At 49.2% G+C, this 26,790-nt stretch overlaps 2 protein-coding genes across 8 annotated transcripts in view; one reads left to right on the plus strand and one right to left on the minus strand.

Moving 5' to 3' along the window:
• Nucleotides 1-9,038, minus strand: part of PWWP2A (PWWP domain containing 2A) — a 31,662-nt gene extending 22,624 nt beyond the window's left edge. For 3 of the 7 annotated variants that reach the window (XR_011681711.1, XM_071443642.1, XM_071443643.1), the window contains exon 1: nucleotides 8,305-9,038. Coding sequence is in view for 6 of the 7 variants with exons in the window: in XM_071443642.1 (XP_071299743.1) it covers nucleotides 8,305-8,963 (659 nt within the window). In the remaining variant the exon portion in view is untranslated. The remainder of the gene's footprint in view (nucleotides 1-8,304) is intronic. The other 4 variants (XM_071443645.1, XM_071443646.1, XM_071443641.1 and 1 more) reach the window with 4 other exon arrangements.
• A 15,381-nt stretch (nucleotides 9,039-24,419) lies between these two features.
• Nucleotides 24,420-26,163, plus strand: FABP6 (fatty acid binding protein 6). The gene is made up of 4 exons (XM_071443757.1): nucleotides 24,420-24,499; nucleotides 25,228-25,403; nucleotides 25,841-25,930; nucleotides 26,110-26,163. Exons 1-4 carry the CDS (start codon nucleotides 24,433-24,435, stop codon nucleotides 26,161-26,163), a joined length of 387 nt encoding a protein of 128 aa, XP_071299858.1. The 5' UTR covers nucleotides 24,420-24,432.
• The last annotated feature ends 627 nt before the right edge of the window (nucleotides 26,164-26,790 follow it).

Below are 26,790 nucleotides of genomic sequence, written 5' to 3' on the forward strand. Positions count from 1 at the left end.
ATCCAAGGTGCAAACCTGCTTTAGTAAGACACAAAACCAATCCAAAGTGAAGCCCTGAAGACAGAGAATCCTTCACCAAAGGTACTGCTTAAAAAATAACCCAGACTCTCCCACCCTGTCCACCCACCAATGAATGAACTGGGAAGTAAAGAACATTGATGGGTCTTGTGCCAGTTTGTACAGCACTACTCCTGGAAATGAGGTGTTAATACAGAACACACAATTAGTCAGGACCACCTGCAGGACAAAATGTATTTGGTAAGCCAAGGGAATGATCATTATTTACAACAGCTCAGTGTATTGTGTCTTCTCTTGGCCTCACCCACCAGCAGACTGTATCTATAAACAGTTTCTGATTATCTCTGTTTTCTCCCTGGCTAACCAAGTTCTCCAGCAACTTGGAAGAACAACATGAAAACAAAGAAGAGAAAACAATGGCAGAAAAACTTGCAAATTTTTTTCAACCTTTTCCAGTAAAGGTTACAGGAAAGAATAAAGACAAAGAACAAGGTAAGGAAAGAGGGATTTATTTTTCCTAAGAGAAGCAGCAGAATGAAGACGTGAGCTTAAACCTCTCCAGGACAAGGCATGACACAGCATCTAATGAGTTCTGCAGCAAGCACAAGTGTTTATTGCATGTACCAGAATTTCCAGGCCTATCTTCACACACCTGCTTGATGGACCTTGAAGAGAAATACTTCTCATACAGCCACAGTAGTTTCTGTCACACCAGCTGCAAGGCTGAGCTAGTGTTAGTTAGTTGTGTTAGCAGTTAGAGAGAAAAGCTGCAAAAGCATTTGGTTCATCTGCCACAGAGATGAAGGAGGACCAAAAGGCATCTATAGAAAACAAAATTAGAAAACTCCAAGGCACACAGCTCAGTTGTATCATGACATTTACTGATCCCCCAGTCAGTCATGGCTGGCACAGAATTTCAGTTCCCCACAGTGAGACTCCCAACAGGCTCCTTTCATCACACGTTCCATCTTTAAGTTCTACAAGGAATTGCCTTGTCTTTATTCCAACAACAAAATAATTTCTTCAGTATATTGATCCCAAATATCACCTTACCCCACAAGATTTCAAGAACAGGCTTTTCTGGATGAAAGTAGAGATATACTGCAATTGCTGTTTGCTTAAAATAAAAATCCCCTGGTGCCCAGGTTCCAGCTGCTCCCTGCCCAGCCCACTCCTGACTCTGCAACACTCCTACCTCAGACATCACAGCCCAAGGAATGGCACCATTCACTGACAGGGATCTAAAGGAAGTGTCAGAAAAACCAAGCTCAGGAATAGGCAGTGCTGGGAAGCTGTGCCCTGCTGCTCCCTACCCATGGAAATCAGAGCCAGCTCCCTCCTGCAAAGGTGTCCCAGCTCTGATTTGCCTTGAGAATGCATCTCTAAGACAGGATGGGTGTGATGTATAAAATTCATTTCTCAAAGGTTTTTCAAGTAACCAGGGCAATGAGCAGGATCTGATGGCACCTCTGCTGCAGATGCACTGCAAAATGTACATTTTCACTGGAGCCAGAAACAGCAACAGGACACCAGGACCTGCACTGAGCTGAGAGCCTGATCAATTCTGGCACTGCAATGATATTTACACTGAGAGGAGCTTTCAGCTGACCAGGGTGTGCAGAGACAGAAACAGGGTAAAAACAGGGAGGCTTCATTTCCAGTTTGCCAGCTGCAAGTTAATTAATAGGCAGCCATGGCATCCAAAAGCCAGTTTGGGTACCAAACCCAAAACTGTCATTGAAAGCCAGAGAGTTTTGTATTACAGACATATAAACTTAAGTACTTAAGGAAAGTAAAGGCACTTTTTTCAAATCTAAATCCTGTAGCAGAATTACCACAATGAATGCATATTACTGTTCAATTTATATGCAAAACAGAACAGTTAAAGAGTATTTTTTCAGAAATAACCACGAGAGATACAGAACAAATCCCATTTAAACTCATTATTGTTTGTACATAAACAAAGTACATAAACACCACTCCCTGGGGGAAAGTGTTTTACATTAGTACCTAAAGTCTGAAGTTCTCATCTTCAGCCTCCAGTGTCTGACTTCTCTACTCAAAGGGAGAGAAATGAGAAGCCCCTTGCTCTGCCAAAGGAGTGAAGCCCCTGAGCAGGTTCAGAACTATTTCCCATTTGTCTCTGGACACCAACAAAGCAGAGAAACTTGTGTTCAAGTGTTCAGTCTGTGGTAAAGGACTGATCAAAACCCATCTTCACCAGCAGGGCACTGCAGAAATCTCCTGTTACATTTTCTGCTCTTGTACCCAAGATCAACCTTGGGGTTCTGCAAAAGCCAGGACAAACAACAGCTGGTGCCATTTTTATTGCATGGATGGAAGTTCCAGGAGTATAATAATATGCTGAAAGAACTATGGATATGTATTTCATGCATCTAAACTGAGGCTTTAAATTATAACATTCCATGTAATACACAGTTAGATCATAGCTATTTGAACACAAAGTTTTGCAGAACTCCTCTAAATAACCTGCATTGAAAACACAGATTATGCAACAACCTATTTTTAATGAAGGATTTACTTGGTGTGATAAAGCACAAGATGGAATGTATTGCTTTAAGTGCAGGCACCTTCCTGAAAAAAGCATTCCCAGAAGCCAAACAACAGCTCCATGGTTTATTCACCTCCTGAGCAATGTACACCAGGCTAAAGAGCTTAGAAAATGCACATTTCACTGAGAGCTCTGAGCCCAGGGCAAAGGACTGCAGTGTGAGTGACTCTTTGGAACAGCACAGCATAAAGGAAAGACAGGATGCTCTGAGTTTAGGCTTTCCATTAATAATTAGCATTATCATAATTTTACTGGCACATCTATAAAGCTGAAGGCATGTTCAAACTGCAATATCTTTTAATTTCTACATCTGTTGCCATGATGAGGTGTCAGTTGCATTTGAAGCAGACACTTTGCTGATCCATTTGCTGTGATCTATTTTGAAGGATTATACCTTGAATATACTCTTCAGGAACATCCATATGCCAGACCAGGACATATGGAAGAGAGTGATACCATTAGATAATGGATGAACTGAAGTGTTGAGATGGCCAAGATTCATCAGTCCCATAACAGAAAACAAACTGAATGCAGACTGAAAATTTCATCCCTGCCCTGCCTCAACACCTTGCACCAAGCCAAGGAACCCTGAGAAAGCCAGGAGAGGCCATGCTGCAGGAACACAGAGAATTCCACAAGGAAGGACAGCTCAGCCATCATCTGCCACATCCCAGACCAACAAAGAAAGCTGGAGACCAGGGATTCCCTCGGGAAAGGAGAGCTTGAGGCCCAATCCAGACCCCAGTTCCAGCCCTACCCTCTAAGTGAGGCTACACTTGACACCTTCAATAAAACCTCTCCCAGTCACCAGCTAAAGACACCTGAATTACCCTCTGAACCACACTCTGATCACACCTCAGCTTCCCACATTCTGGGGACAATAAATAAACAAATAAATGTCAAAGAAGTGCTGGGGCTGCTCCTTAAATGCCAGAATTTCACCAAACTCCTCTGGGCTCCTGAGAAATCAAAGAGGGCAGGGGAGCAGGTTGTGGGAACCTTGGGAACTGAGTGCAAGTTTTAAAATGAAATAAACCAAAACACACCAGCCTGAGCCACAGACATTTCTTTACTGTTAACAGTGTGCATCACAGAGCAACAGGCATCCTACACACCCCAGTCCTTCCCAGACAAGGACGAGCACCTGCAGGCCCTGGTTACCAAATCAAAGAGCAGGGTGAAATGTACCACATTTTTCAAGTGAGGCTTCTGCTGTTTCCTTCTCACATCATTCCCTTGTAGCAGAAGCTGAATTAACAAACTGGGAAAAGCACAGGGTTCAAGAGTCAGTGCTGTACCTGAGAACTGCTTCTGGGATTGTAAGAACTGCAAATTGCCTATAAAAGTTTATTTTCATCATACAGCTCATGCACACCTTGGTGCAGGAAGCTCTTCCTTATCCTCCATAACCAAAGCCCAATAAAGAGATCATTTCAAACATATGTCTGCAAGGAACACACTGCACATCTTCTGCATATCTAACCAAGGCTCGTAGGGCACAAAACACCTGTTTGCTCTCTCTCTCTCTTGTTCAAGAACTATTATGAACACACACAAGTCAGAAGGGAACTGGTTTAGAGAAGAAGACAGACACATGTCCTTCACATCTGCAGGATTAGAAGGACAATTTCAGCTAAATGATAAAGCCATAAATAGGCCAAGTCTTGACTGTTGGCAAAACAACAGAACATAAATTTAATCCCCTCTCCTCCCCTAATCTTTAGAGGGGTAAAAAAAAATACACACAGAAATAATTATCCTTCCTCCAGAAGATCAAACTAAAACCACAACTTCTTAATCCTGTACTTTAAGATTTACAAATGCTACACATTTCAGGATTTCCCTCCCACCTACTTCCTCCAGGTGCAGAGCAGGATTTACCCAGAGCCAGCAGGTGGGGTGGACATCTCCTGTCCCCTGAGCAACCAGGGAGTGAACAATGCCAGGCACAGCAGCTCTCAGGGACTTTAAACCCCCCAGAACCAGGATGGGCTGGAAAGGACCTTAAACCCCACCCAGTGCCACCCCTGCCATGGCAGGGACACCTCCCACTGTCCCAGGCTGCTCCAAAACCCAATGTCCAGCCTGGCCTTGGGCACTGCCAGGGATGCAGGGGCAGCCCCAGCTGTGCCAGGGCCTGCCCACCCTGCCAGGGAACAATTCCTAATTCCCAATATCCCATCCAGCCCTGCCCTCTGGGAATTCCCTTGTCCTGCCACTCCAGTTCCTGATGAAGTTCCCTCTCCAGCCTCCCTGTAGCCCCTTCAGACTCTGGAGGATGCTGTGAGGTCTCCACACAACCCTCTCCTCTCCAGAACAAGCATTCCCAGCTCTGCCAGCCCATCTCCATGGGGAGGATGCTCCTTGCAGCCCCCTCAGCAGCCTGGAGCCTCCTCTGGTCTCTCCAGCAGCTCCAGCTCCGTGCTGGGCCCAGGGCTGGGCAGCTCTGCAGGTGGGGTCTCACCTGAGCAGGGAAGGATCCCCCCCTTTCCTGCTGCCCAGGTTGTGGGATCAGCCCTGGATATGTTGAGTTTTTCCCCAACCATGCTCCATTCCCTGTCTCCATCAGGCACATCCACCCCAGAACCCCCAGCAGAGCCTCAGCCCGGCAGCAGGAAAGCACTAAAAGGTAATGGCAGCAGCACTAATGAAGTTTAACAGTAGGAACACATCCCTAATTTGTGCAATGAGCCTGCAGAGTAAGCAAAGTGGGGACAGGCTCCTCTCCAGAAGAGGATTTACTGCACTACAAACAGACCTGGCACTCAGGACGTGTGGGCTCCTGCTCTCTGCTGGTTTGCAAAACTCCCTGGGCAGCAGGAACAGGAGATGGCCACTGGGGCAGGCAGGGAAGAGCCTCCTTAACCCAAATAAATGCAGGAATAAAGCCCATTCTACACCCATATAGGTGTGTAGGGATATCCCATTTACAGGGGGTGGGAGAGGGAATCAGCCCCTCACACAAATATCACTGACTGCACACCAAAGTCACCAAGTCAGGGCACCATCTCAACAATGGAAAAAGTGATAAAACAGCCAAAAACCCCTTTAAAATCACAATATATGGGGATATTTTTGCTTTTCTTTCATTGTGGAGTTCAAGTAATTCAGAACATGACTTGAGAAGACAAAAAAGGACACAGTGAACAGGTTTTTAAAACAGTCACTTAAACTTACTCTTCTTAGTACTGTATGGAAGTAGCACCTTCACTGCTCTGGAGGGTGCAGAGGGGAAAGAGAAATTAAGATCCAAACAGGATTAGGAATTATTTCCCTCTGATCATACAGTGAACACAGCATTAGCATGTGCACTGAACACAACCACTTTTGGAAGCTACTGAATGAGCAAATTCTAATACAAATTGTCACTTTTACTTAGTAAGAACTGTCAGTCTTAAAATATATTGATCCCTTTGGCATTAGGAAAATTGAGATTACTCCCATGCATTTGAATGAGACAGATTTCAGCAACCACCCATCTCCCATGCTGGAAATCCCAGTGTTGTCATGTAAATGAATGGAATTTAGGTGGTTTTCATTTAACCCTGCCCTTCTTTTTTCTTTTTGGTCCCGTGGAAAAACTTATGACAAGAATTCCAGGGCCTGCCACAGACACAGAAGGAAGTTCATGAAAAATATTCACGTACTGCATGTCCAGGTGCTGCTACACCAAACAAAAATAAACAGATATAAGGAAAAGCTGACACCTAGACAATACCACCTGTTAGTCACCACAGAAGTGATAAAATGGAATTGTTGGACATACAGGCAACACTTTTTTTAATAATGCTTTGATTTCTTAGAGGTAGGAATTTCTTGGACTATTTCTAGAGCTTGTTTCCCACTGCATTTCCTGCTCTGAGACATCTGATAAGAGACTCCTGTTATCTGCCAATGTTTTGCTGTCACCAGCCCAATATTACAGTATATACAATATTATATCTCAAAACTCAGTTCTTCTTGTCCAGGCCCTCTGCAGAGCTTGGCCTTGAGAATTTAAACCTCCCCTCCTGGATTGCCATGTAAAAGCAGCTCTGAAGGAAAAACGGCTCCACTGGCAGGAGAAGCCGGGAGGGCCAGCCCCAGCCTCCCTGGGTGGCTCCTGCACGGCTCCCACGGCCAAGCTTTGTCCCAGGAGCTGGCCCTGGAGCCAGGCAGGCTGGAGATGCTCCCACCGAGGAACAGCAGCAGCAGCAGCAGCCAGCCTGCAAAGTGACTGCTGCTGCAAAGGGCTGCAGATCTGCTGCCTGCCAGAGGCTCCCCAGGCACCAGAGCCTGGCAAAACCGGGATGTTTGTGGCCAGGGGGTGTTTAGGAGGACAGGGTTCCTTTCAGGAGAAAAGGAGAAGCTGGTGTTTTCCTGCACTCTTTGCCACCCTCCTGCCCAGGGCAACCACGGCATTCTGCAGGGACAAGTTCAAACCTACAAAAGAGTTCGTGTAACCCAGGATTGCACCTGATCTGTGTCACCTCCTGCCCGGATCTGAGATGCTGTTTCAGCCCACAAGTGGCTGGAGTTTTGCTCAGCATTTCACACCTCATCAAGTGACAGACGGAAATCGTCACTCCCTGACATTATCCAAAACTTGGGGTCAGACAAGGCCTTTTGAGTCAAACCCCAACCACGCACTGAGGCCCAAGCCAGGAGTGCCACAAGCTCCCTTTTAGGGAGCACTGACAATGTTAATATTCCAGGAAGTTGCTGAACAGCTACTAACAACATAAAAGGAGTGATAAAAGACATATGTCCACACACAGCTTAAATCTGAGGGAGAAAAGTGCTGCATATTTTGCATACCGATTATTTTAAATAATAACCTTGTTACATTTCACTTTTCTCTCACGAACTTGCAGAGTCCTTACATGTCTAGGAAAAAACCCACTAAGAAGAATTTTCACCTGCTGACAGAACCTAGATTGTTTGTAAGATACCGTGACTTCTGGTCTCCCAAGAGCATCTCACTATTGAAAGGCAGTGAAAAAAAGCAAACCCCAAACCCTGCTGTCTGATAAGTTATTCAGAGATATGTAAAAATCCCCCCCATCCACAAGGATATTCAAGAACCATGAAACTTCACCCCGTCCATTGGGTACAAGGAGCAATCAGTACTAATTAACAACTGCAACAGCCTAGCTGGAAAACCATTATTCTGGAAAATAGTATGTACTGAAAAAGAAGGTTACCTAGGCAATGTAAGCCCGACCGAGCAGGGCAATCAGAGCTCTGGTTCTGTACAAAGAGGGCAATAAACGCCAGGCTCAGCGCTCGGGTGCAGCTCCCGGCACGCAGGGATGCTCTGGAGCCCCAGGCAAGCCCCAAGGCTGTGCCCATGTGCTCGCCCCTCTCCCGGCTCTCCCGTTTGCCCATTCCCCGGGCGGGAGGGGCCCTGCCCACCCCGGCTGAAGGGTCGAGGAGGAGGAAGAGGAGGAAGAGGAGGAAGAGGATGGCCGGGAGCTGCGGCTCCGCTCCCCGGGGAGGACGCGGGGACAGGAGCTGCTCGGCCCGGAGCAGAGGGGCCGAGGAGGGCTGGGATGGGATGGGGAGCAATGGGATTGGGATGGGATGGGGAGCAATGGGATTGGGATGGGATGGAAGCTGCAGAGCCCACGAGGCTCCCGGCGGGGCCGCCCCCATCCCGCCCCCGGCGGCTCCGGGAGCGCTCCCGGGCTCGGCGCTGGGTGGGGGCTCGGGCTCGGCTCCCCCCGAGCTCTCACCTTTTCGAGAGGTCCATGAGGACCCCGGAAAAAAGCTTCTCTCCCAGCCGGAACGAGACCACCAGGGCGTCCTCGATGATGTGGTCCAGGGTGACCCGCACCTCGGAGCCGGGCAGCAGCGCCGGCACCTCCGCCTCCCCTCCGCCCGGGGCCGCGGGCACCGCCGGCTCGGGCTCCACCGCGGCGGCGGCGGCAGCATCCGGCTCCTCCTCCTCCGGCCGGGGCGGCTCCTCCCCGGGCCCCGCGGAGCCCCCGGCAGCCGGCGGGCAGGACTGCGGCGGCTCCCGGGCCGGCTCGGGCGGCGGGCAGGGCTGCGGCGGCTCCGAGCAGCCCGGGCTGGGCGCTGCGCGGGGCTCGGCCCGCGGCGATTCCACCCCCGGGCTGCGCGGCGGCGGCGGCTCCTCCGTCCTTCCCGCGTCCGGCTCGCGAGTCCCGCCGGGGCTCCGGGCGCGTTGCACCGGCGGCGGCTCCTCGGCCTTGCCGCCGTCGGCCTCCTCGCCATCCGGCACCGCCGACTCCACGGCCTCGCTGACGGCCGGTAGAGGGTCCGCGCCGGCCTCGCTGCCCGGGATCGGCTCCATCTCGGGCTCGGCCTCGCCGGCCCCGCCGTCCCCCGGCACCGCCGCAGTCGCCGCCGCCTCCGCAGCCATGGCCGCCATTTTCTCCGCCGCCTCCCTCCAGCAGCGGGAGCGACGGCCACGGCCCGCGGGGAGGGAGAGCCCGCCCCCCGCGCCCGCAGATGGCGCCCTACTGGCGGGCGCGCAGAAATGCTGCACTTCTATTGGGCGGCGCATCTGTCCATCCAGCCCCGCGGGAACTTCTCGTTGGCCAGCGGGGGCTTCATTCAGTGCAGAGCCGGGAAGGGGAAGAGAGGGCGTGGTTTAACGCTTTATAGGCCACTGGGGAGGGGAGGGATGGGGCTGGTGGGGCTGTTCCGTCCTCTGATTGGTGGAGAGAGGCGTCGCTCCCGAAGGAGGCCGGTGATTGGCGGCGCCAAGTGTCTCTCCCGGGGCCGGGGAGCGCGCGGGGGAAGATGGCGAGGGCGGGAGGGTGGCCAGGGGGGACGGGTTTTCCTCGGAGGGGTCGCGTCGCTCCTCAGTGTGCTCTGGTCATCCTCCGGGGGATCGCCCTGGAGCGGCTCCCCCGCGGGGCACAGCCCGGTGCTGCTCCCGCGTTGTGCCGTGCGGGCAGGGGAGCGGCTGCTCCCGTGCTGGGGAGCACTGAGGGGCTGACACTGGGGAGAGGGGAGATCACAGAACATGCTGGGCTGGAAGGGACCCACAGGATCACCCAGCCCAGCTCCTGTCTCTGCACAGACACCCCTACAATCCCCCGTGGGCATCCCTGGAGCGCTGTCCAAGCCGTCCTGTAGCTCTGGCAGCCTCGGAGCTGTGCCCATCCCTGTGGAGCGTGGGCAGTGCCAGCACCCTCTGGGGAAAGCAGAACCTTTCCCAAAATCCAGCCTGAACTCCCTTGGCCCAGCCCCAGCCCTTCCCTGGGTGCTGTCCCTGGTCACCACAAATCAGTGTCTGGCCCTCCTGCTGCCCTCACCTGATGCGGGGCAGGCAGGGGCACCGGTGCCTTTTGTAAGGTAAATCGGCATTTTAAAGTGTTAAGCACCATGAATTAGGCACATGAGCTGGAAATGTGGAGTCGGAAGGGGAAAAAAGGAGTGGATGATTTCCTCCCAATGTAGCTGCTGCCCCAAGCCTCGCCAGCCCCGAGCCCCGGGCAGCGCTCCGGTTCTGCCCTCAGGACATTCACAGACACACAGACACAGTTTGCTAATTCACAGACACACAGACACAGTTTGCTAATTCACAGACACACAGACACAGTTTGCCAACGCCGGGCTCCAGCCACCTTCAGGCACCGAGGGAGCCCAGCAGGGTCCCGGCCTTGGCCACAGAGCAGAGGGGTTTAGCCTGTGATGGTGTTTCCATTCTGTGCGCTCAGTCCCTGTTCCCTTCCTTGTGGATGCTGAGCAGAGAACGGGGCCGTAAATCCTGAGCCTACAAGAAATTCCCAACTAACACAGAAAGAAACTAAAACTACTCAGCCCTGGAGCTGATGGGATGCTCGGATCCAACAGCTCAGCCCAGCAGGCTCTTTGTTATGTTAAGCTCGGGTTTATGTAAAGAATGGGCATAAAATGGAAGATTTCTTCTTGCAAGTCTTCTGCTGGAACGCACCTTTTCAGCAGGTGTTGCTCGTGGAAGACATTCAAATGCAAATTGTTGTGTTTTCGATCCCCTGGAGTGGCTAGCAATTCCTGCGCTCCATAGGGAACAGAGTGGGTGTATGGCTTGTTCTCTGCTTCACTGCAGTAACAGCAGATTATGTGCTTGACCCTACTGAGGGATCAAAATAAAACATAAACGGCTCCTTTGAATGTTGAAAGGTGCTGTGTGTGCTTTTCAAAAGAGGTAAATAAGGACATTTATAGCCCGGAATAATGCCCCGCAGAAATACTGTACCACAGGTAACTCTAAAATTCAACGTCACCAACATAGGCATGTAGATGCAGGATGGAACTCGTAAATTTAACAAAAAACCCCTCACTATATATTTTTTCCATCCAAAATACCTTTGATCACCATTTAATTTCTATTTATTTCAAATCTAACCTGTAATCTCCTTAAGACAGGATTTGCCTTACAGAGACTGGTCTGCAGAGTGATTGCATAGTGGGAGTCTTTTTTTCTATCCTGGAACCTTTAGAAACTGCCAAAATAAAAGTAATTAAGTTAATGAAACAGATTGCACTACCACACTCTCTGTAAATTAAAACAAGTCTCTCTGTGTTCAGCAAGTGGCAGAAAGGACAGAAATGGAGAGAAGAAACTATAAATTACAGAGAGGAATGGAGACAACCGGAGAGAATAAAACAATTGAAAGGAAGGCAGGAAAAATGGCGAGCTCCTTAAAGATGCTTTGCAGTAAACGGTTGGGATGGGCAGCTGAGGAAGATGAGTTTGGGTGGAGAGAGCGAGGGGATGTGGGGAAGCAGCAGATCCAGCTGGAGTTTGTGCACAGCACCCACGGGAAGGGAATTGTTTGTGTGGCACACGAGGAACCTCTAAACTCAGCGTTAGTGAAACTGATTTGTTGTGTCATGAAACTCCTCTCTGGAGGTGTGAGCAGTCCCAGCAGGGCTGAGTACTTCAGGTAATAACTAATGGGGTGTGGAGTTTTTAGGTGCTGGACAGTGGGGACATCACTCTGGGCACCAGTTCCCTGGAAGTGCAGTGCCATGAAAGAGCCACCAGCAGTGCAGGGCTTTAAGGAGCAATCCTCACAAATGGACAGGGTTCCAGGGCAGCCAAAGCCCCGAGTGCAGCTGCCCTCAGCTCCCTTGGAGCCAGGCTGTGTCAGCAGCTCTGCAGGGAGCTGGCCCTGGAGTTACCCAGTGCCTGGAATTCGCGGTGCTGCTGGAACCCCAGGGGCTGCAGAGGTCCAGGGTGCCTGAGCTGTCCCTGCTGCAGCTGATCCCTCTCAGTGGGGCACACAGGGCTCTGGATTTACAGAGACAGTTGGATTTACAGGCACAGTGTGGGTTTACAGGGACACTTTGTCTTGGTGGGACAGCAGATCCCTGTCCCGGTACCTGCACTGGGCTGGAGGAACTTTAGAGAGGAGGTTCTCAGTCTGCAGTTCCAGCAGCCCCACTGAGGCTTTGGGGCTCCCCAAGTCCCAGGATGAGGTTTTTATCCTCACTGCAGCCCTTGCAGGCTCTGCTGCAGGAGCACAGAGCTCTGCTGCCCTGCTCAATCCACGGTGGCTTCCTGAGCCTGCCACAGTGACAGCAGCTTCCTGTGACCCTGGGCAGGGCCACCAAACCTCCCCAAGTCAGGTTTAGTGTTCACAGCTTGGCACTGTGCTAATAAATCCACCAGTGAGCGTTTTGAAGGCATGATTGCTGGTGGGGAATGTTCAAGGCTTGCTAAGTTAAAAAGTGTAACCAGTGAAAACCACTGCATGTGAGCAATGCAGAGGGATACAGGCAAATAAACTGAACATAAATCTGAGTCTTGGTGGTGTGCTGCAAACTCACTGCTCCTCTAATAGATTGGGAAAATAATGCTCTTACAACAATTGTTAATTATATTTAAGCTGGATTGAAATTTCTTAGTGAATTATTAGAGAAAGTTAGTTTGGGGTGAGAAAATCATCAGTCCCTCCTGTAATGTTGGTAACTGATTTCTGTGGCCCTATGAACATGGAGCTCATTTTGTTGGGTTTAGGGATGAGCATTAAAGGATTTGGGAAACCTCACTGCAGTCTCACGTGCCCCAGAATTCTGCCCTGCAATCTGAAAAGTCAGTTATGTGCTGCATTTCTTGTGAACAAGAGATGAAGTCAATGAGTGGGGCTTAATCTAATGTCCATATGGAGAATTGATTGAAATCAATTTCCAGAGCTGGGGTTGCCTCAGAAAGATGGTAATTGTGAGCCCTTGGTGTGAAGGACTGGCACTGTCTCACTGCTGAGCTCTCACTTGGTAATTGTGAGGAAATGGAGTCTGAAGGTACTTCCTGTCTTATCTCCCCTCTGACTGGTTCCTGCCTTCTTCTGCAGCCTGTGCAGCTGCAGGTGCTGCTGGCAGTCACCCTGTACCTCCATGGATTTCTCCATTCAGAGAAAAGGGGCATCATCACTGGAGCCAGGACAGATGGGGAGGCCAAACTCAGCTGTGGGCAAGGCAGCTTGGTAATTAATAGGGAATTTCTCATTAAAGTCTTCTGAGAAATTACAGAAGTCTCTTTAGCCATAAATATGTCAGAGCAACTTTTTTGTTCCTTGTGGTGTTTCTGAGGTTATTCTATGTCTGTAGCCAAGCTCTGTTCACATCAAGAGTGCCCAACTGGTGAGGTGGGACCTCTCCCCACCTGTGGCCCCTGGAGATGAACCCTATTTCAAATAGGAACAGCAGGAAGGGTAAAACACCTTAATTAGAGGAGAGGGAATCCTACACAGGCTGTTCTCATTGGGGTTGGTTGCTGACAGAGCTCAAGGGGACAGGACAATGGAGGAAATGGAACTGACTGGGATCCAACTGATTTGGATCCTTTGTACATCCGAGCTGGAGGAGCAGCTGCCAACTGCCTGTGTCACTGTGTCCTTCTCTTTGGCACCTACGTGGAGCCTCAGCTCTGCTGGCTGTGAAAAATGGACAATAACATTTCATCCACACAAGAGTGATGTGGTTTAATTATAGTGAAGGTTTAAAAACAACTTGAGGATGAAGTGCTGTGTAAGTGCTGAATGGTAGCCTTGACAATGGCACAGGGATCAGAAAATTGGTCTTTCAGATGCATCAAGTTATTCCATAAATTACAAACTAATTTCTCTCCTTAAATGAAGAGTTACTGAGGCATTCAGCTTTCTTGCTAATTGTTTGACTTCAACAATTGGATGGATTTCAGTAAATTGACTGGTGGAGACAAATGTGTTTTCCAGCTCGACATTGTGTGACGTACAACAATTGGAAATGGGCTGGCTGCAGACCAGAGCCAAGCACTGCAGGTGGTCCCCAAAAGAGAACAAATTGGTGGTGGTGGGATTTTCTGGGGAGATTTCAAAAGGGCCTGCAACAGGCTGTCCCTCCTGAAGGCAGCTTGCCTTCATGGTTTACCTGAGTAAAACCAAGTAACTGTTGTCTCACACCTTGTCTGCTTTTCCATGTCACCCAGAACTCGTAGGGGTTGTACCTGGATCTTGCTGGGAGCTCAGTCTTGATGGAGGCACTGCAGAGCCTGGGGTTCCACACTCCCCTGGTCCCTCTGCCTCTCTTGTGGTACTTTTGAAGCTGTTCCAAAGGCAGGGGTGGGGCACAAATGACAGTGCAGTCAAGTTTTTAAAGTTGTGCTTAAAAAGCAAAAGTATTGAAAGCTCAGCTTTGCTGTGCAGTTTGTCTTTCAGTCAAAACCCAAACAAACCAACCCAAAAAATAAGTCCCAGCTCTTCCTGAGGTCTGCAGCTCTCCTGGGAGGGGTGGGAGCAAAGAAGTGCTGTTATCACAGACAAGTATTTTCATCTTTCTGATTTTGATAGAAAATGGACTGTGTGTCCCTGTCTGCTTTCTGTATTTTTGCATTCTGGATGAAAATAATGAAGGGACCCTGGTGATGAATAAAATGGCAAGTTTGTTATTACTTTAAAATATCACAGGGGTTGAGGGGGAATCTGTAAGGAAATTACAGATTGCTCTCAGTCAGTGTTTTGTGTTCTCTTACAGACCTTGGTTCTTGTCATTGTCTCATCTTCTGGTTTCTTGTGGACTTGGAACCTCTTGAGCCAAATGTATTTCAAGCAGGAGATGTATCCCTGTATTTTATGGATATCTGGTGGCACCTTTCCTAATCCAATTCCAAGTAGGATCAATTTATGGAGTGCCCAGGCTCAGCCTGAATTCCTGTCAGAGCTCACCCAAAATCCCAGCATGGCCCTTTGCCAGTCACTTCCTTTGGTAAAGTCAGGTCAGGTTTTAATTTCTCCTCCCAGGTAATCTTGTACATTCTGACTCTGAGCAACACCATTTGCAAGGGGCTTGCACATCAAGAGAAAGAATTCTTCACACCAAGAGCTTGCTCTGTTGCCTTTCCAGGATTGTCAATGGCTGGAAATTGTGTTGGCCTCATTCAGAGACTCTCTTTAACTCAGGGCAGGGAGAAAAAAACATCCCATCACCTCCAGAACAAAACAGGCTGTGGCTCTGATACTGGAATCAATGGAGCATTGGGATTTGTGGTGGCAGGGTGGGTGATTGGCAGCTGCTCCACAAAGCCACAGCAGAGATGATTGACATGAGAGATTGGATAAGGACACGTGGTGATCTGTAAAAAAAGACAGTAAATGTTGCTTGTCCAAGAGTTTTGGGGAGTGTAGCTGGAGTGATGCAATCAGAATGGGAACTCTAAAAAATAATTTTCCTTGGTCCTGTCACAGACAAGTCCACAAAGTGACAAAGGCCAGCAATGAGAACATCTCTGTCAGGGGTCATTCAGCTGTGACTCCTGCACATCTGCCTGTTAGCAGCTCCAGAGGCAGAAGATGAATGCAATTAGAACCAAGCTTGATGATTTGCAGAGCACTGTTTGTGCTTTTCACTGCTTTCCCTGGGACCAGGGGCTGGGTCTTGCCTCTGACCCTCTTTCCAGAGCTGGTCCAGTGAAACTCTCCCCACTCACCCTTCAGCAAATAATAAAAAGAAAAATGCAAGCCTTCAACAACTGTGTCACCACCCTCTGAGGAAATGTGTTGGTGTAGCCAATATTTCTCTATACTGCCCTAATCTAATCCTCCATGTGGGGCTTATCACAGAGCAGGGCTTGAGCTGCAGTGCCCAGGATGTGCTGCTGGAGCTGGATAATACTTTATTCTTAACAGTTCAGTCCCCACTGCTGCTGAAACCACCGTGCTGAGCTGAGCAGCACAAACTCTGCTGGCAAAAGATTCCTTTGCCAGCTTACATTTATTTCTGTTCACTGGAACAACGGGTTGGAAGTGTGTGGTCGTTTCTCTTGGGTGTAGGCAAGGTTAGGCTTCCAAAACATTGAGAAATGCTCTAAAAAAATGCATTTTCCAGGCACAGTTCATACTAGTTTAGAAAATACAGAAATGAAACCACAACAGAGGTGCTTGATGCTGAAAAGGAAGCACCCAGTAATGGCTGCTCTGCTGCAAGATTGTAAGATTGTAGGCTTCCTCTGTTTATGCTCAGCCTGACTTCTGGAATAAAAAGAGATGGGAAACTGTAAGGGAAATAAATGAACTGTACCCATGTCATTGTATTTATTCTGAGGAAAAGATTGGGAATTACAGCCACTGTTTGCAAGCAATCTGCCCTTCACCCAGGGTTCATCCCTTGTGTTTGGAGATCTGCCCTCTGGATATTCCACAGCAGAGCCCCTGGCAAGGGGCATTGCTCTGCTGGCACCTGGGGTTTACTGACAGCTCCTTCTCCACCTCTGGTGCCTCAGTCTAGGACATGGCTGGGGTCCTCTGTTTGTTCTGCTTTGGCAAAAATGTTCTGAAATCTGGAATTTCATGCTGCACCCTTCAAGGGACACAATTCTGTAGGAACTTCCCTTGGTGAATCACACGATGCAAGGGGAGGGACTGGGTCCCAAAAGAATTACCAGGATTGAATCAAGTTATGCCTTAATGAGAATGGAGTAGCCTCAGTCAGGATTCTGCATAAAAGCAGCCACACATCTTCCAGTGCAGGAAGGAACACAGGAGGAAGGAGAAAACCTCTTGTCCTCTCTGAGATGAAGAAGGAAAGATGTAAAAATCAGCGCTGTTTAAAATTTGGTAAATGGAATATAATCAGTCCTCACAAAGCATCCTCTGTGCTCATCTGTGCTTGCAGGCACAGAGCAGACTTGGCAACTGTCTCCTGCATGAAATGGGAAAGGTTTAAATGCTTGTGTAAGCTCTGCAAACAAAACAGCTCTTTGCAGTTAAAACACTGTTCTCTAGGACATTGTATCTGGGAAATGTGGAACAGTTTCTCTGCCTGTTCACCATGGGCTCCTAGCTCTGGGTGAGTGGGCTTTGGAAATCCTTTTCTCTGTGGTACAGGGAATTTTTTGTCATTGCAAAGGGTTTTCCTCTAGGGGATAAATTTAATATAAAAGGGATTCCTGATACTCATTATATTTTCCCCTCAGAATGAAATCAAATTGGCTGGTGGATGCAGGCTTGGAGCAGTGACAGAGCAGATGAATCCTCTTCTGCCTGCCGACTGGAGGCAGGAATACTTTGTCACATCAGTAGTTACAATTTGACTTTAGTTTTGCTTTTTCTCCACCAATCTCAATTTGGTTTGAATTTCTGAAGTCACCCGGGGTGAGTCAGATGTGGTCAGGCCAGAGGAAGCTCTTGAATCATTCCCAAATGAGGGAAAACATGAGTCAGTTCCGAGGGTTCAGCACTTTGGGATCCAAAGCTCTGCAGATCTTTGCAGGTCCAGGGGGAGAGAGGGAGCCCAGGCTGGAGGTGCTGGATTGCAGGGCTCTGGTGGCTGCAGGACTGAGAGCTGTGGATGTGTTTGCCACGGGGAGGACACAATTCCTGGCACTCAGGAGCGTTCCTGCTGCAGCTGGAGCAGCCTGGGTGCACAGATTGCAGTTAATGCCAGTGCTTCCCCCAGAGTCCTGGGCAAACCTGGGCTCCTGGCAGGGCCCACAGGAGCAGGCACTGCCCAGCCCCGAGGGAAAAGCCCTCCTGCAGGACTTCATCCTCCACAGTGACACAGCAGAAGTCCTGTTTAAATGTGCTTGGGGTTTGGATGCTGGTGCTTCCTGTCCATCAGCACAGGCAAAACACATTGCAGAGTCCGCAGGAGCTGCTCCAGTGCAGAGCACTGGGGGTGGGGCTACAAAACCAGGTGAAAAATCCTCTGATAAAGGCAGGACCTCAGTGATAATTTTAATTTACAGCCAGGAATGTGCCAAGGCAGATCCCTTTCTTTGAGCTGCTCTCTCCTGATTCGTGGCCCATTGCTGCTGCCTCATTACCCCCCTGGCCTCTGGTGGGGCAGTAAATCTGGAGGCCTAATGGTGCTCAGGGCCCTTGGAGGACAGCCCTGCCTTTTCAAATATTCATTTCTATGCGGATCAGGGATGTCCCAGTCTGGCTGTAATCAGGGGAAGAGGGAAGGAGACAAATAATCACTGAACATGACTGTTTGGGGAGCAATTCCTGTCAAAAAAACAATCAGCAGCAGAGGTGGATGCGAGCTGGCCCTGCAGCCCCAAGCACAAGGAGTGATGAGGGCCTGTTTGATCCCCATAAACTCTGATTTGCTCCCTCCTTCTCCCCCAGCCAGCTGCTTCCCTTGGCTGGGCTGAAATGCCAGTTGTTCCCTGGGAGCAGGGAGAGGTGCCAGGCTGGGGGAGCTGCCCCTCTTTGTGCAGACCCTGCTGCAGGAGCACCAGGGACAGGGCACAGCGCCCTGCAGGGCACCTCTGCCCCAGGAATGTTCTTGTTTCTCCAGCTGGGGCAGGGATTGCAGGGCTGGAGCAGCAGCACAGCTCTCCTGCAGGTGGAACAGACCTCTGGGCTATGAAATCAGTTTGCAGCAAGCTGGCAGCCCCTGGGATCTGAGCTGATCCCAGACTGATCTCACCCAGCTGACGGAGCGCTCAGCAGGAGTCATGGTGCCACTAATCCTGATTTAAATGGCAGTTAGGGCAGGGCTTGGATTCTACATCTCCAGAGTGATTCCTTGTGCCATCCAGACCTCATCAAAGTGTCCTGGGGAAAAGGATTTTAACCCAGCTGCTGTGCTGTGTGTTGGCACAGGAACCTGGGGCTCAGGGTGGCTGAGGTCCCAGAACATCCCCCTGTGCTCAGCCCTGGGCTCGATTCAGAGGCACAGCTCCAGGCTGGGTTTTTCTTTATATTAGCAGGATAACAGCACTAGCAAGAGTGTGTCCACCCCTTCACCCTCAGTGGGTAAACTCTACATTTTTCCTTGAGGAGGGATATTTAAACATTCATCTGATAATGAAGAAAAGAACCCAACCATACAAAATTTATGGAAACTCATATCTGGCCCTGTGTGAAAAAGCAATCCAGAGGCCACAGAACTGCAGGGCTGGCTCAGCCAGGCAGTGTCACAGAGAACTCTTTCTCTTTAATTTTTTATTTGGATCCTCTCTGTATGTAGGTCACAATGACTTAAAAGAGCAGGCACTGACCAGACAAAACCAAACCTCTCAGAACAAAGCCATTGTTGCAGGAGGAGGATTTTTTTCTCAGACAAGCCCCTAAATCAGCACTGAAGGATTGCAGCATTCCCTGGGATTCCCACTCCCAGCTCGGGCAGAGCTGCAGCCCCGTGTGCTCTGCTGGGGAGGGCTGGAGCTGCTCCCTGGGCTGAGCCATGGAATCCATCCTGGCTGGGCCCCTCAGGAGCAGGGAGGGCTGGGCAGCCTCTCCCTGCAGCTGCCACCCCTGGGAGCACCACTCCATGGCCAGTGGCACTGCAGGGATTCGCTCCCTGCTTCCCTGGGGGAATTCCTCCTTCTTGCAGGGACACCCAAACACCTTCCCTGAGCTGCTCTCCAGCTTTGGGGAGGGAAAACAGACCCTGGGTTTGGCCCTGGCTCAGCCTTGTGCCAGCAGGGAGGACCAATAACCTGCAGGGTTTTATTTTGGGAGGGGAGGGGGAGGCAGCCAAAGGTTGGTGCTCAGGAGGTTCAAATGCTCTGGCCAAAGAGTCTTAGTGAGCCCTGGCTTGCAAACAATGCTGGGTGGCAAAAGTGCAGATAAAAATCTTAAGAAAACCAGATATAAACAGGCCCTGAGTACAGATCACAGGTAGCAAAGCTCTGTAGAAATGCAGATTAAAACCCAACAGATTCCCCTCGTTCTTCAAAATCCATATTGTGCCCCAAAACTTTGTATCAGGTGGTTGGAAATGGATCTTCAGGGTCCTTCCAACCCAAACCAGTCTGTGATCCTGTGATCCTGAGACCCTGAATTTTGTAAATGTGACAAAACCCCAGTTCTGACACATGGAAAGCTGAAATTTTGGTTTCTTTAGCTCTCCTGCCTTTCAGGGCAGAGCTGCAGCTTGGCCCTGGAATTCCCAGGGCAGCGTTCAGCAGCGGGAGCTGGCACTGGATGGTGCTGTGGGCCAGCACAGGTGAGCTCACCTGGCTGCCAGACAAATCCTGCGGCTCCTGGAACCACCAGGGGAGCCACAGGGACAGCCAGGATCCTGCTTCACTCCTGGGTTTCAATTCTTTTTGAAAGCAGGTTTTGCAAGAGCATTTTGTGCCTGAGGAAGCAGAATTTTGGGAAGGTGGCTCCTCCCCAGTCACTGAGCTTTTGGGCACCCTGAGAGTGACCTGTGCATGTTACCAGTCTGAGCCACTGGAACAGGCAGGTTTAGGTTAAAAATCAAGTTTTAAAAAATAAACCAATTTCCAGATCACAGAATGCTCTGAGGAAGGGACCCACAAGTATCATCAAGTCCAACTCTTAAGCCCATACAGGGACTGAACCCACAAACCTGGTGTTCTCAGCACCCTGCTGTGATGAACTGAACCAATCTGCACTTTTTAGGGGCTTTCTGGCCCCTGATGCTTTCCCATTGTTTAGGAGGGAAACAGCTGTTGTTTGGTACTCTGGAGTAAAGGAACTCTTAAATAGAAGTGCAGATTTTGAAGTGTTTTCCAGATTTTTTCTTCTGATTCTGGAAGGAATCTTTAAGAGAAATGTGGCTTATTCCAGGGTTTGAGAAAATCACAGCTGTTACCAACCCAGTCTCATTTTCCTACTTTTCCATCAATGTTGTTTGATTAATAAGAGCCAGCTTAGTGCTGAGCAACTCAGGAATAAATCAAACTGTAGAAGAGGGACACCAGATGTAATAAAAGCAGCTCCTGGAACAAGGAGATGCAAAGATCTGCTTGGTGTGGAGGTGGGGAAGGACTAGCACGTGAGATGTGTGTATTTTCTCTGCCACAGAAGTATATTTTCTTCTCCTGATAAATGTATCCAAGGCAATATAAACAATTTCAAAGAGCTGAAAGTATGCAGTGAGATGTTGCTGTGGATCACACACATCAAAGCAGAGCTGAGGCCCAGAAGAGGCTTTCTGTGCAAAGAAAACTGGCTTTTCTTGTATTTCAAGGAAAGAAATCCTTCTCTGCTTCTCAGACTCTCTCTGTCCCTGCACACTTGTCTTGGATCAACATTTTCAGTGGGGCACTTACTAAACACTGCACTGGCATAAGAGAAATTCACTCAAATATTGGTTTCTCCTGTGTGCCTTTGATTATTTGAGATCAAATCCCTCTTTGGCTGGTTCCTGGGTGGCTTCTCCCCAGCTCCAGGCAGGTGCTGCTCCACCTGAGCCCTCTCCCAGGTGAGCTGCAGGGGAAGGGAGAGCAGGAAAGGCTTCAGAGGGTGACACGGAGAGGAGGGGACTTGGGAGCACCAAAAGGTCAACTGCAAACCAGATGTGGCCTCAGAGAAAGAAAAGAGCAGTGTTTGAATGGAATGTTGCCTTTGACAGAGCTGAGGGAATGCTCTGGAACAGCAGGATTTCTCTGGGTGGGAGGCCACAGCCTGGGAGGAAATCCCAATTAGATTCCCTGGAGGATAAGCTCCATTTGGAGCTGTGTTATCTGATGTGTCAGCAAGGACAAGCACACAGATATTATCAAGTAATAATACCTAAGCACACAGATATTATCAAGTAATAATTCCTTTATAACCCAGCCCATGAGCTGTGCAGATAATGGGGGTGGGTGGCTTTGGGGTTTGCTCAGAAAAGTCCAGAAGAGTTGCAATGATTCCTGTTCCTGATTCTTCAGGCCTGTCAGGTATTCACTTCATCAGAACTTTGTGTATTTCTATATAAGAAATCCATAGAGAGAGGAGCTTTAACTCTGATTTTTGACCAGAAGACTCAGCAGATAAAGCTGAATTATATCTTCCTTTTTAGCAACCTTTGAACTATTGTCTATATTAGACTAAAACCAATGGAGTCCAAAATATTCCACAGTGGCTCTTAATCCAAGGATGATACTTCAAAGGAATCTAAGCAGTTTTGTGGGAGCCAAACTGAGAGCAGCCAAAATTAGTCTTCCTGTGCCTCTTCAGGATACACAAATCCAAACTGGCTTAACAAAATTCAAGTTTTCTGTTGTAGTTGTTAAAAATCAAGGTAGCTTCCCATTTCTGCTGTCCATCCCCATCCCATTTAACTGGATATCAGTGAATTTAACCACTGATAACATTCACTACAGGATAACTCATTAAAGGGAAGAATCCTGGAGAAAAGAGGGAATTGAATTCCCAAGAAGTTGTGGCACCAGGTACATTTTGCCCAGGTTTAGTTTTCTGTCTCTGTAATTCCCAGCCCAGGCCCCAGCAGTGCCCCTGAGTTCCACCTGGATGAATCCTTTGGTTGTCTTATTTTTCTGGAAATTTCTTTTCTGGAGATCCAGACACGCTGAAGGTTCTCCTGATGGAGTGTTGTCACACAAAATAACTGAATTTTCTTTTAGGGAGTCCCCACAGCTACTGGATTTTTGGGAGATCCGTGCCTTCCTGCCCTGCAGGTGTTCCTGTCTCTGAATGTCTGGGAGCTCCAGTTTTTCCTGGTTTTGTCAGGCAGGCCCCTCTGGAGCAGGGACAGGCTCTGGGCTGTGTCACCTGTGGAGCTGGCCAGGTGCATTTCTGTGCATCTCTGAGCTCTGCCCAAGCTGTGTAATATTTCTGCCCCACTCTAGTGATGAATTCTCAGCTCTTTAGGGCTGGAGAGCAGCAACACCTCGGACCAGACTAAACGGGCACTTAACGAGGCCGAGTGTAACAGGGCTCCCCTGGAATTACCCAGCACATTAAGGCCAAATGAGCTCATCCTGAATTCATTAGCAATGATTACTCTGAGTGCCAGAGGAATTAATAATCATTAGCATTTCCTAAGGAGGGCTGCCGGAGCCGGGGCTCCACAGGTTTCCCCAGGCAGCTGCATTCGAGGGAGTCATTAACTGCAGCTCCGTGGGCACTGCCGAGCTCCCTCTGATATCTTCAATCCGCACTCCCAGTTCAGTTACAACCCAGCTCTAAAAGCACTTCAAAGCCCGGCACTGCCTGGCTCAGTTACTGCTGGAATTACCTCCCTTATTCTCGTTTTGTCTCTGAGTGAATCTGCCTGGCTTTCTGCAGCTCTTCTGAAAGGTTAATAAACCTGGGAGGCTGCTGGGAGCCACCCAAGGGCAAGGGGACTCCGCAGACAAAAGGAATGCAAAAACGCTGTGTTATTATTTTGTGCAAGCAAATTCTCAAAGTAAAGATATCCAAGGCTTTGATTTGGCTCCTTAAAGCTCCCTCTGTTCCCAGCAGCATTTGAAGACTTGGCTGTTTTGCATATCAGAGGCAGCTGACTTGGAGGCACAGGGAATTCACTGCTCACTTTGGTTGACCTTTTCCTTTGGGGATGAGCTTCCACAAGAGTTTTACTTCTCTGACAACTTACTCCTGTTCACTGTCTTCAAATACCACACACTTGGAATTTACATTATCCTGGTACATGCAAATACAGCAATGAGCTTTTCTGCATAGCTGCTCCTTGTAAGCAGCAGAATCAAATCATGGCATTATGGAGTCTCCTGTCCATGCCTATATGGAGCTGTCAGCATTTTTGTATCTCATCATGGAACAATATAATGTGGTATCAATATAATAATGGTATCAATATAATCTGATCTTTATGGATGGGGAGCATAAAAGCTCAAGTACCGTTCATATAATCTGATTATCTCCTTCCTTTTACACACGACTGGGCTGCTTTCCTTATCCAGTTTGATCTCTGTCCCAAGGTCCCTGTGGTGCTACTCTGGCAGTGGAATTGTCCTCTGCAAGTTTTATGTGAGCAGGAGAGTTTATGGCTTGAGTTCATGGACCTCCTTCCCAAGGTTGGGCAGGTCCCCCTGGAGCAGAGCAGTGGGGACTGAGGCTGCCATGGCTGTGCCACCCCTGCCCTGCTCCCTGTGCCAGTGCTGCTCTGCTCTTACAGCTGGGGCCTCAGCACTGGGGTCCAGATGGGAAAGGAAGTTTCCTTTCGTTGGGTTCAGCAATCTTGGGATTAAGCTGAAGGAGTTTTAATTAACAAACTAAGAGTCAAATATTTTTCGGGATAGTCAGAGTCATTTTGCAGCCACTTTTAAACCAAAAGTGCAAAGGAAATCCTGGTGGTGACAAAAGTTTCCCCAGGTCTTTCTCTGCAGAGCTGATAACTGGTGCATGGTCCATTTATATTTTACTTTTATTCCATCCTGAATCCAAAACCAGTGAAATCTTAAAAGTAAAAATGCATATTTTGTTTCAATCTGCATTAAAGGAAAGCTAAGCCTTTGGCCTTGACTCCTGCTGATCTCCAGGTTATTGGCAAGGATGCACAATTGCCTGATGACCTTGATTGTCACACAGGTCGATGGCATTGCTGTGACTCAGGGGCCATAAAGCTCCGCTTCCAAGGGGTGTGGGCCAGGTGGGCTGAGAGCTGGGGCTGCTCTATAAAGCCAGGGCTCAGCCCAGCTGCTCCATCCTGCTCCATCCAGCTGCTGTTCTGCTCCCCAGGCTCATCCCAAGGCAGCCATGGCATTCTCAGGCAAATACGAGTTCGAGGGCGACGAGAACTACGACGCCTTTGTGCAGAAGATTGGTGAGTCTGGCTGGGGTTGTGCAGAGATGGGTGAGTCTGGCTGGGTTTGTGCAGAGATTGGTGAGTCTGGCTGGGTTTGTGCAGAGATTGCTGAGTCTGGCTGGGGTTGTGCAGAGATTGGTGAGTCTGGCTGGGGTCAGGCACGGGAATTGGGAAAAACACTGGGGAAAGACTGGGAGAGCTGAGATTGGTCAGCCTGGAGAGGAGAAACTTTGGGGTGACCCAGCTGTGGCCTCCCAGTGCCTGAAGGGGCTACAGGAAGGATGGAGAGAGACTTTACAAGGAATGGAGTGACAGGACAAGGGGGAAGGGATTCAAATTTGCAGATTGTAGGTTTAGATGGGATATTAGGTAGAAGTTCTTCCCTGGGAGGGTGATGCCCAGAGAAGCTGTGGATGCCCAGAGAAGCTGTGGATGCCCAGAGAAGCTGTGGCTGCCCCTGGATCCCTGGCAGTGTCCAAGGCCAGGTTGGATGGGGCTTGGAGCAGCCTGGGACAGTGGAAGGTGGGTTGGATGATCTTTAAGCTCCCTCCCAACACAAACTGTCCAAAGATTCCATGTGCCTCTAGTTAAAGAGCAAGAGCAAATATACAAATAGGTATGTGCAGCTAAATAGCAAAGGCCCAAGGTCACACAGATGAAACTCCAAGTACTGCATACATAGGCTATGAAGAAGGGAATATTTTATGTACTTTTTACATTTTTCCTGGTGGTTTTTGTTGTTTAAGGTCTCCCCAGTGACAAGGTTGAAATGGGAAGGAACTGCAAGATTGTGACAGAGGTGGTGCAGAATGGGAATGACTTCACGTGGACACAGCACTTCCCAGGAGGCCGCACCACCACCAACACCTTCACCGTGGGCACGGAGGCAGACATGGAGACCATGGGAGGGAAGAGGTTCAAGGTAAATTCATGGAGCTGCTCAGCTCCCCAGCCTCAGGGGATTTGGATTTAGGGTGAAAAGCAAAACTGTGTCAGGCCTAGTGAAGGTGTCCCTGCCCATGGCAGGGAGTGGGACATGAGGGGCTCTAAGGCTCTTTCCAGCCCAGACCACCCTGGGGTTCCCTGAGTCCATCATCCCAGATTCCTGGGCTGTCTGCCAGAACCATTTTCAGAGCTGTTAATGAGTGATGTGCAGATCTGGAACCTGCAGGAACTGGGAGATGAACAAGTGTCTGTTTAACCTGAGAACATTCAAGAACTAAAGCCCACAGATTTCAGCCCTGTGCAGCACACAACCTCTGTCTCATAAACTCCCAGCACCAGGTGTGCAGGTGTTTACAGAATCTGGCAACAGAAATTCCAGCAATCCCAGCAACAGGAACCCTTTCTCTCTCACAGGCAACTGTCAAAATGGAAGATGGGAAACTTGTAGCTGATTTCCCCAACTACCGCCACACTTCAGAGATCTGTGGGGGGAAGCTGGTGGAGGTGAGTGCTCAAAGATCCAGGGTAGTTCATAAAAACAAAGAGAATCCCCAGAATTTGAAATTTAGGAAAAAATCTTAAGTGAAGGACAGGCTCTGAGCTGTCCCCAGGGCTGTTCCCCTGGGACTCTGGGGCTCTGATTACACTGTTCAACCAAAGTTTTGGGTTGTTCTTTGTTCCAGATTTCTACTTCTTCTGGTGTAGTCTACAAAAGGACCAGCAAAAAGATTGCCTAAGGCAGCAAGGCCAGTCTCTTCCAGTGCACTGAAAGCCAACAATAAAATAAATAAAATAAAGTTCTGTCTTTGTCTCTTTCTTGGTTTTACAAACATCATGTTAATGCTGACGCCATTCCTAAATATCTGACAGGGATGGAACCAGATGAGATTTAAGGTCCTTCCCAACCAAACCCTTCTGTGACTCTGATTCTCTGCTCTGAGGGACACCAGTGGTGCTCAGAGCACCACTTTGTGCCCTGAGAGGAGCCCTGAGCCTTAAAAACAAGACCTTTTAATCACTTCCTGTGCACACCAGATGCCTTGATGGGGCTGGGAGGGACTTTTACAACTCCAGCTGACAAATTCCTGACTCTTTTTGGCTGGCAAAGCCTGATTCCATTAACAAGGGCTGTGCTGGGGTGTGGAGGAGGAAGCCCAGTGACACAATCTCCAGCATCAGTGGCACTTCCCAGCTCAGCTTTAGGAAATGACTGTTTGTCGGGTCCGGCTGTCTGTCTCTGCCCCGACACGGGTAGAGTGGTTCTTTGGTGGGCGCGATGCAAAGGACGAGTCTGGACTCTTCAGCTTTCGGTCTTCAGGTTGTTTATTATTTCTTATCTACAAAAATTTTCTGTCTGCCCAACA

Source organism: Agelaius tricolor, unplaced genomic scaffold, assembly GCF_023055355.1.
Source record: "Agelaius tricolor isolate 1412-34295 unplaced genomic scaffold, bAgeTri1.0.p SCAF_18, whole genome shotgun sequence".
NCBI classification, from domain to species: domain Eukaryota; kingdom Metazoa; phylum Chordata; class Aves; order Passeriformes; family Icteridae; genus Agelaius; species Agelaius tricolor.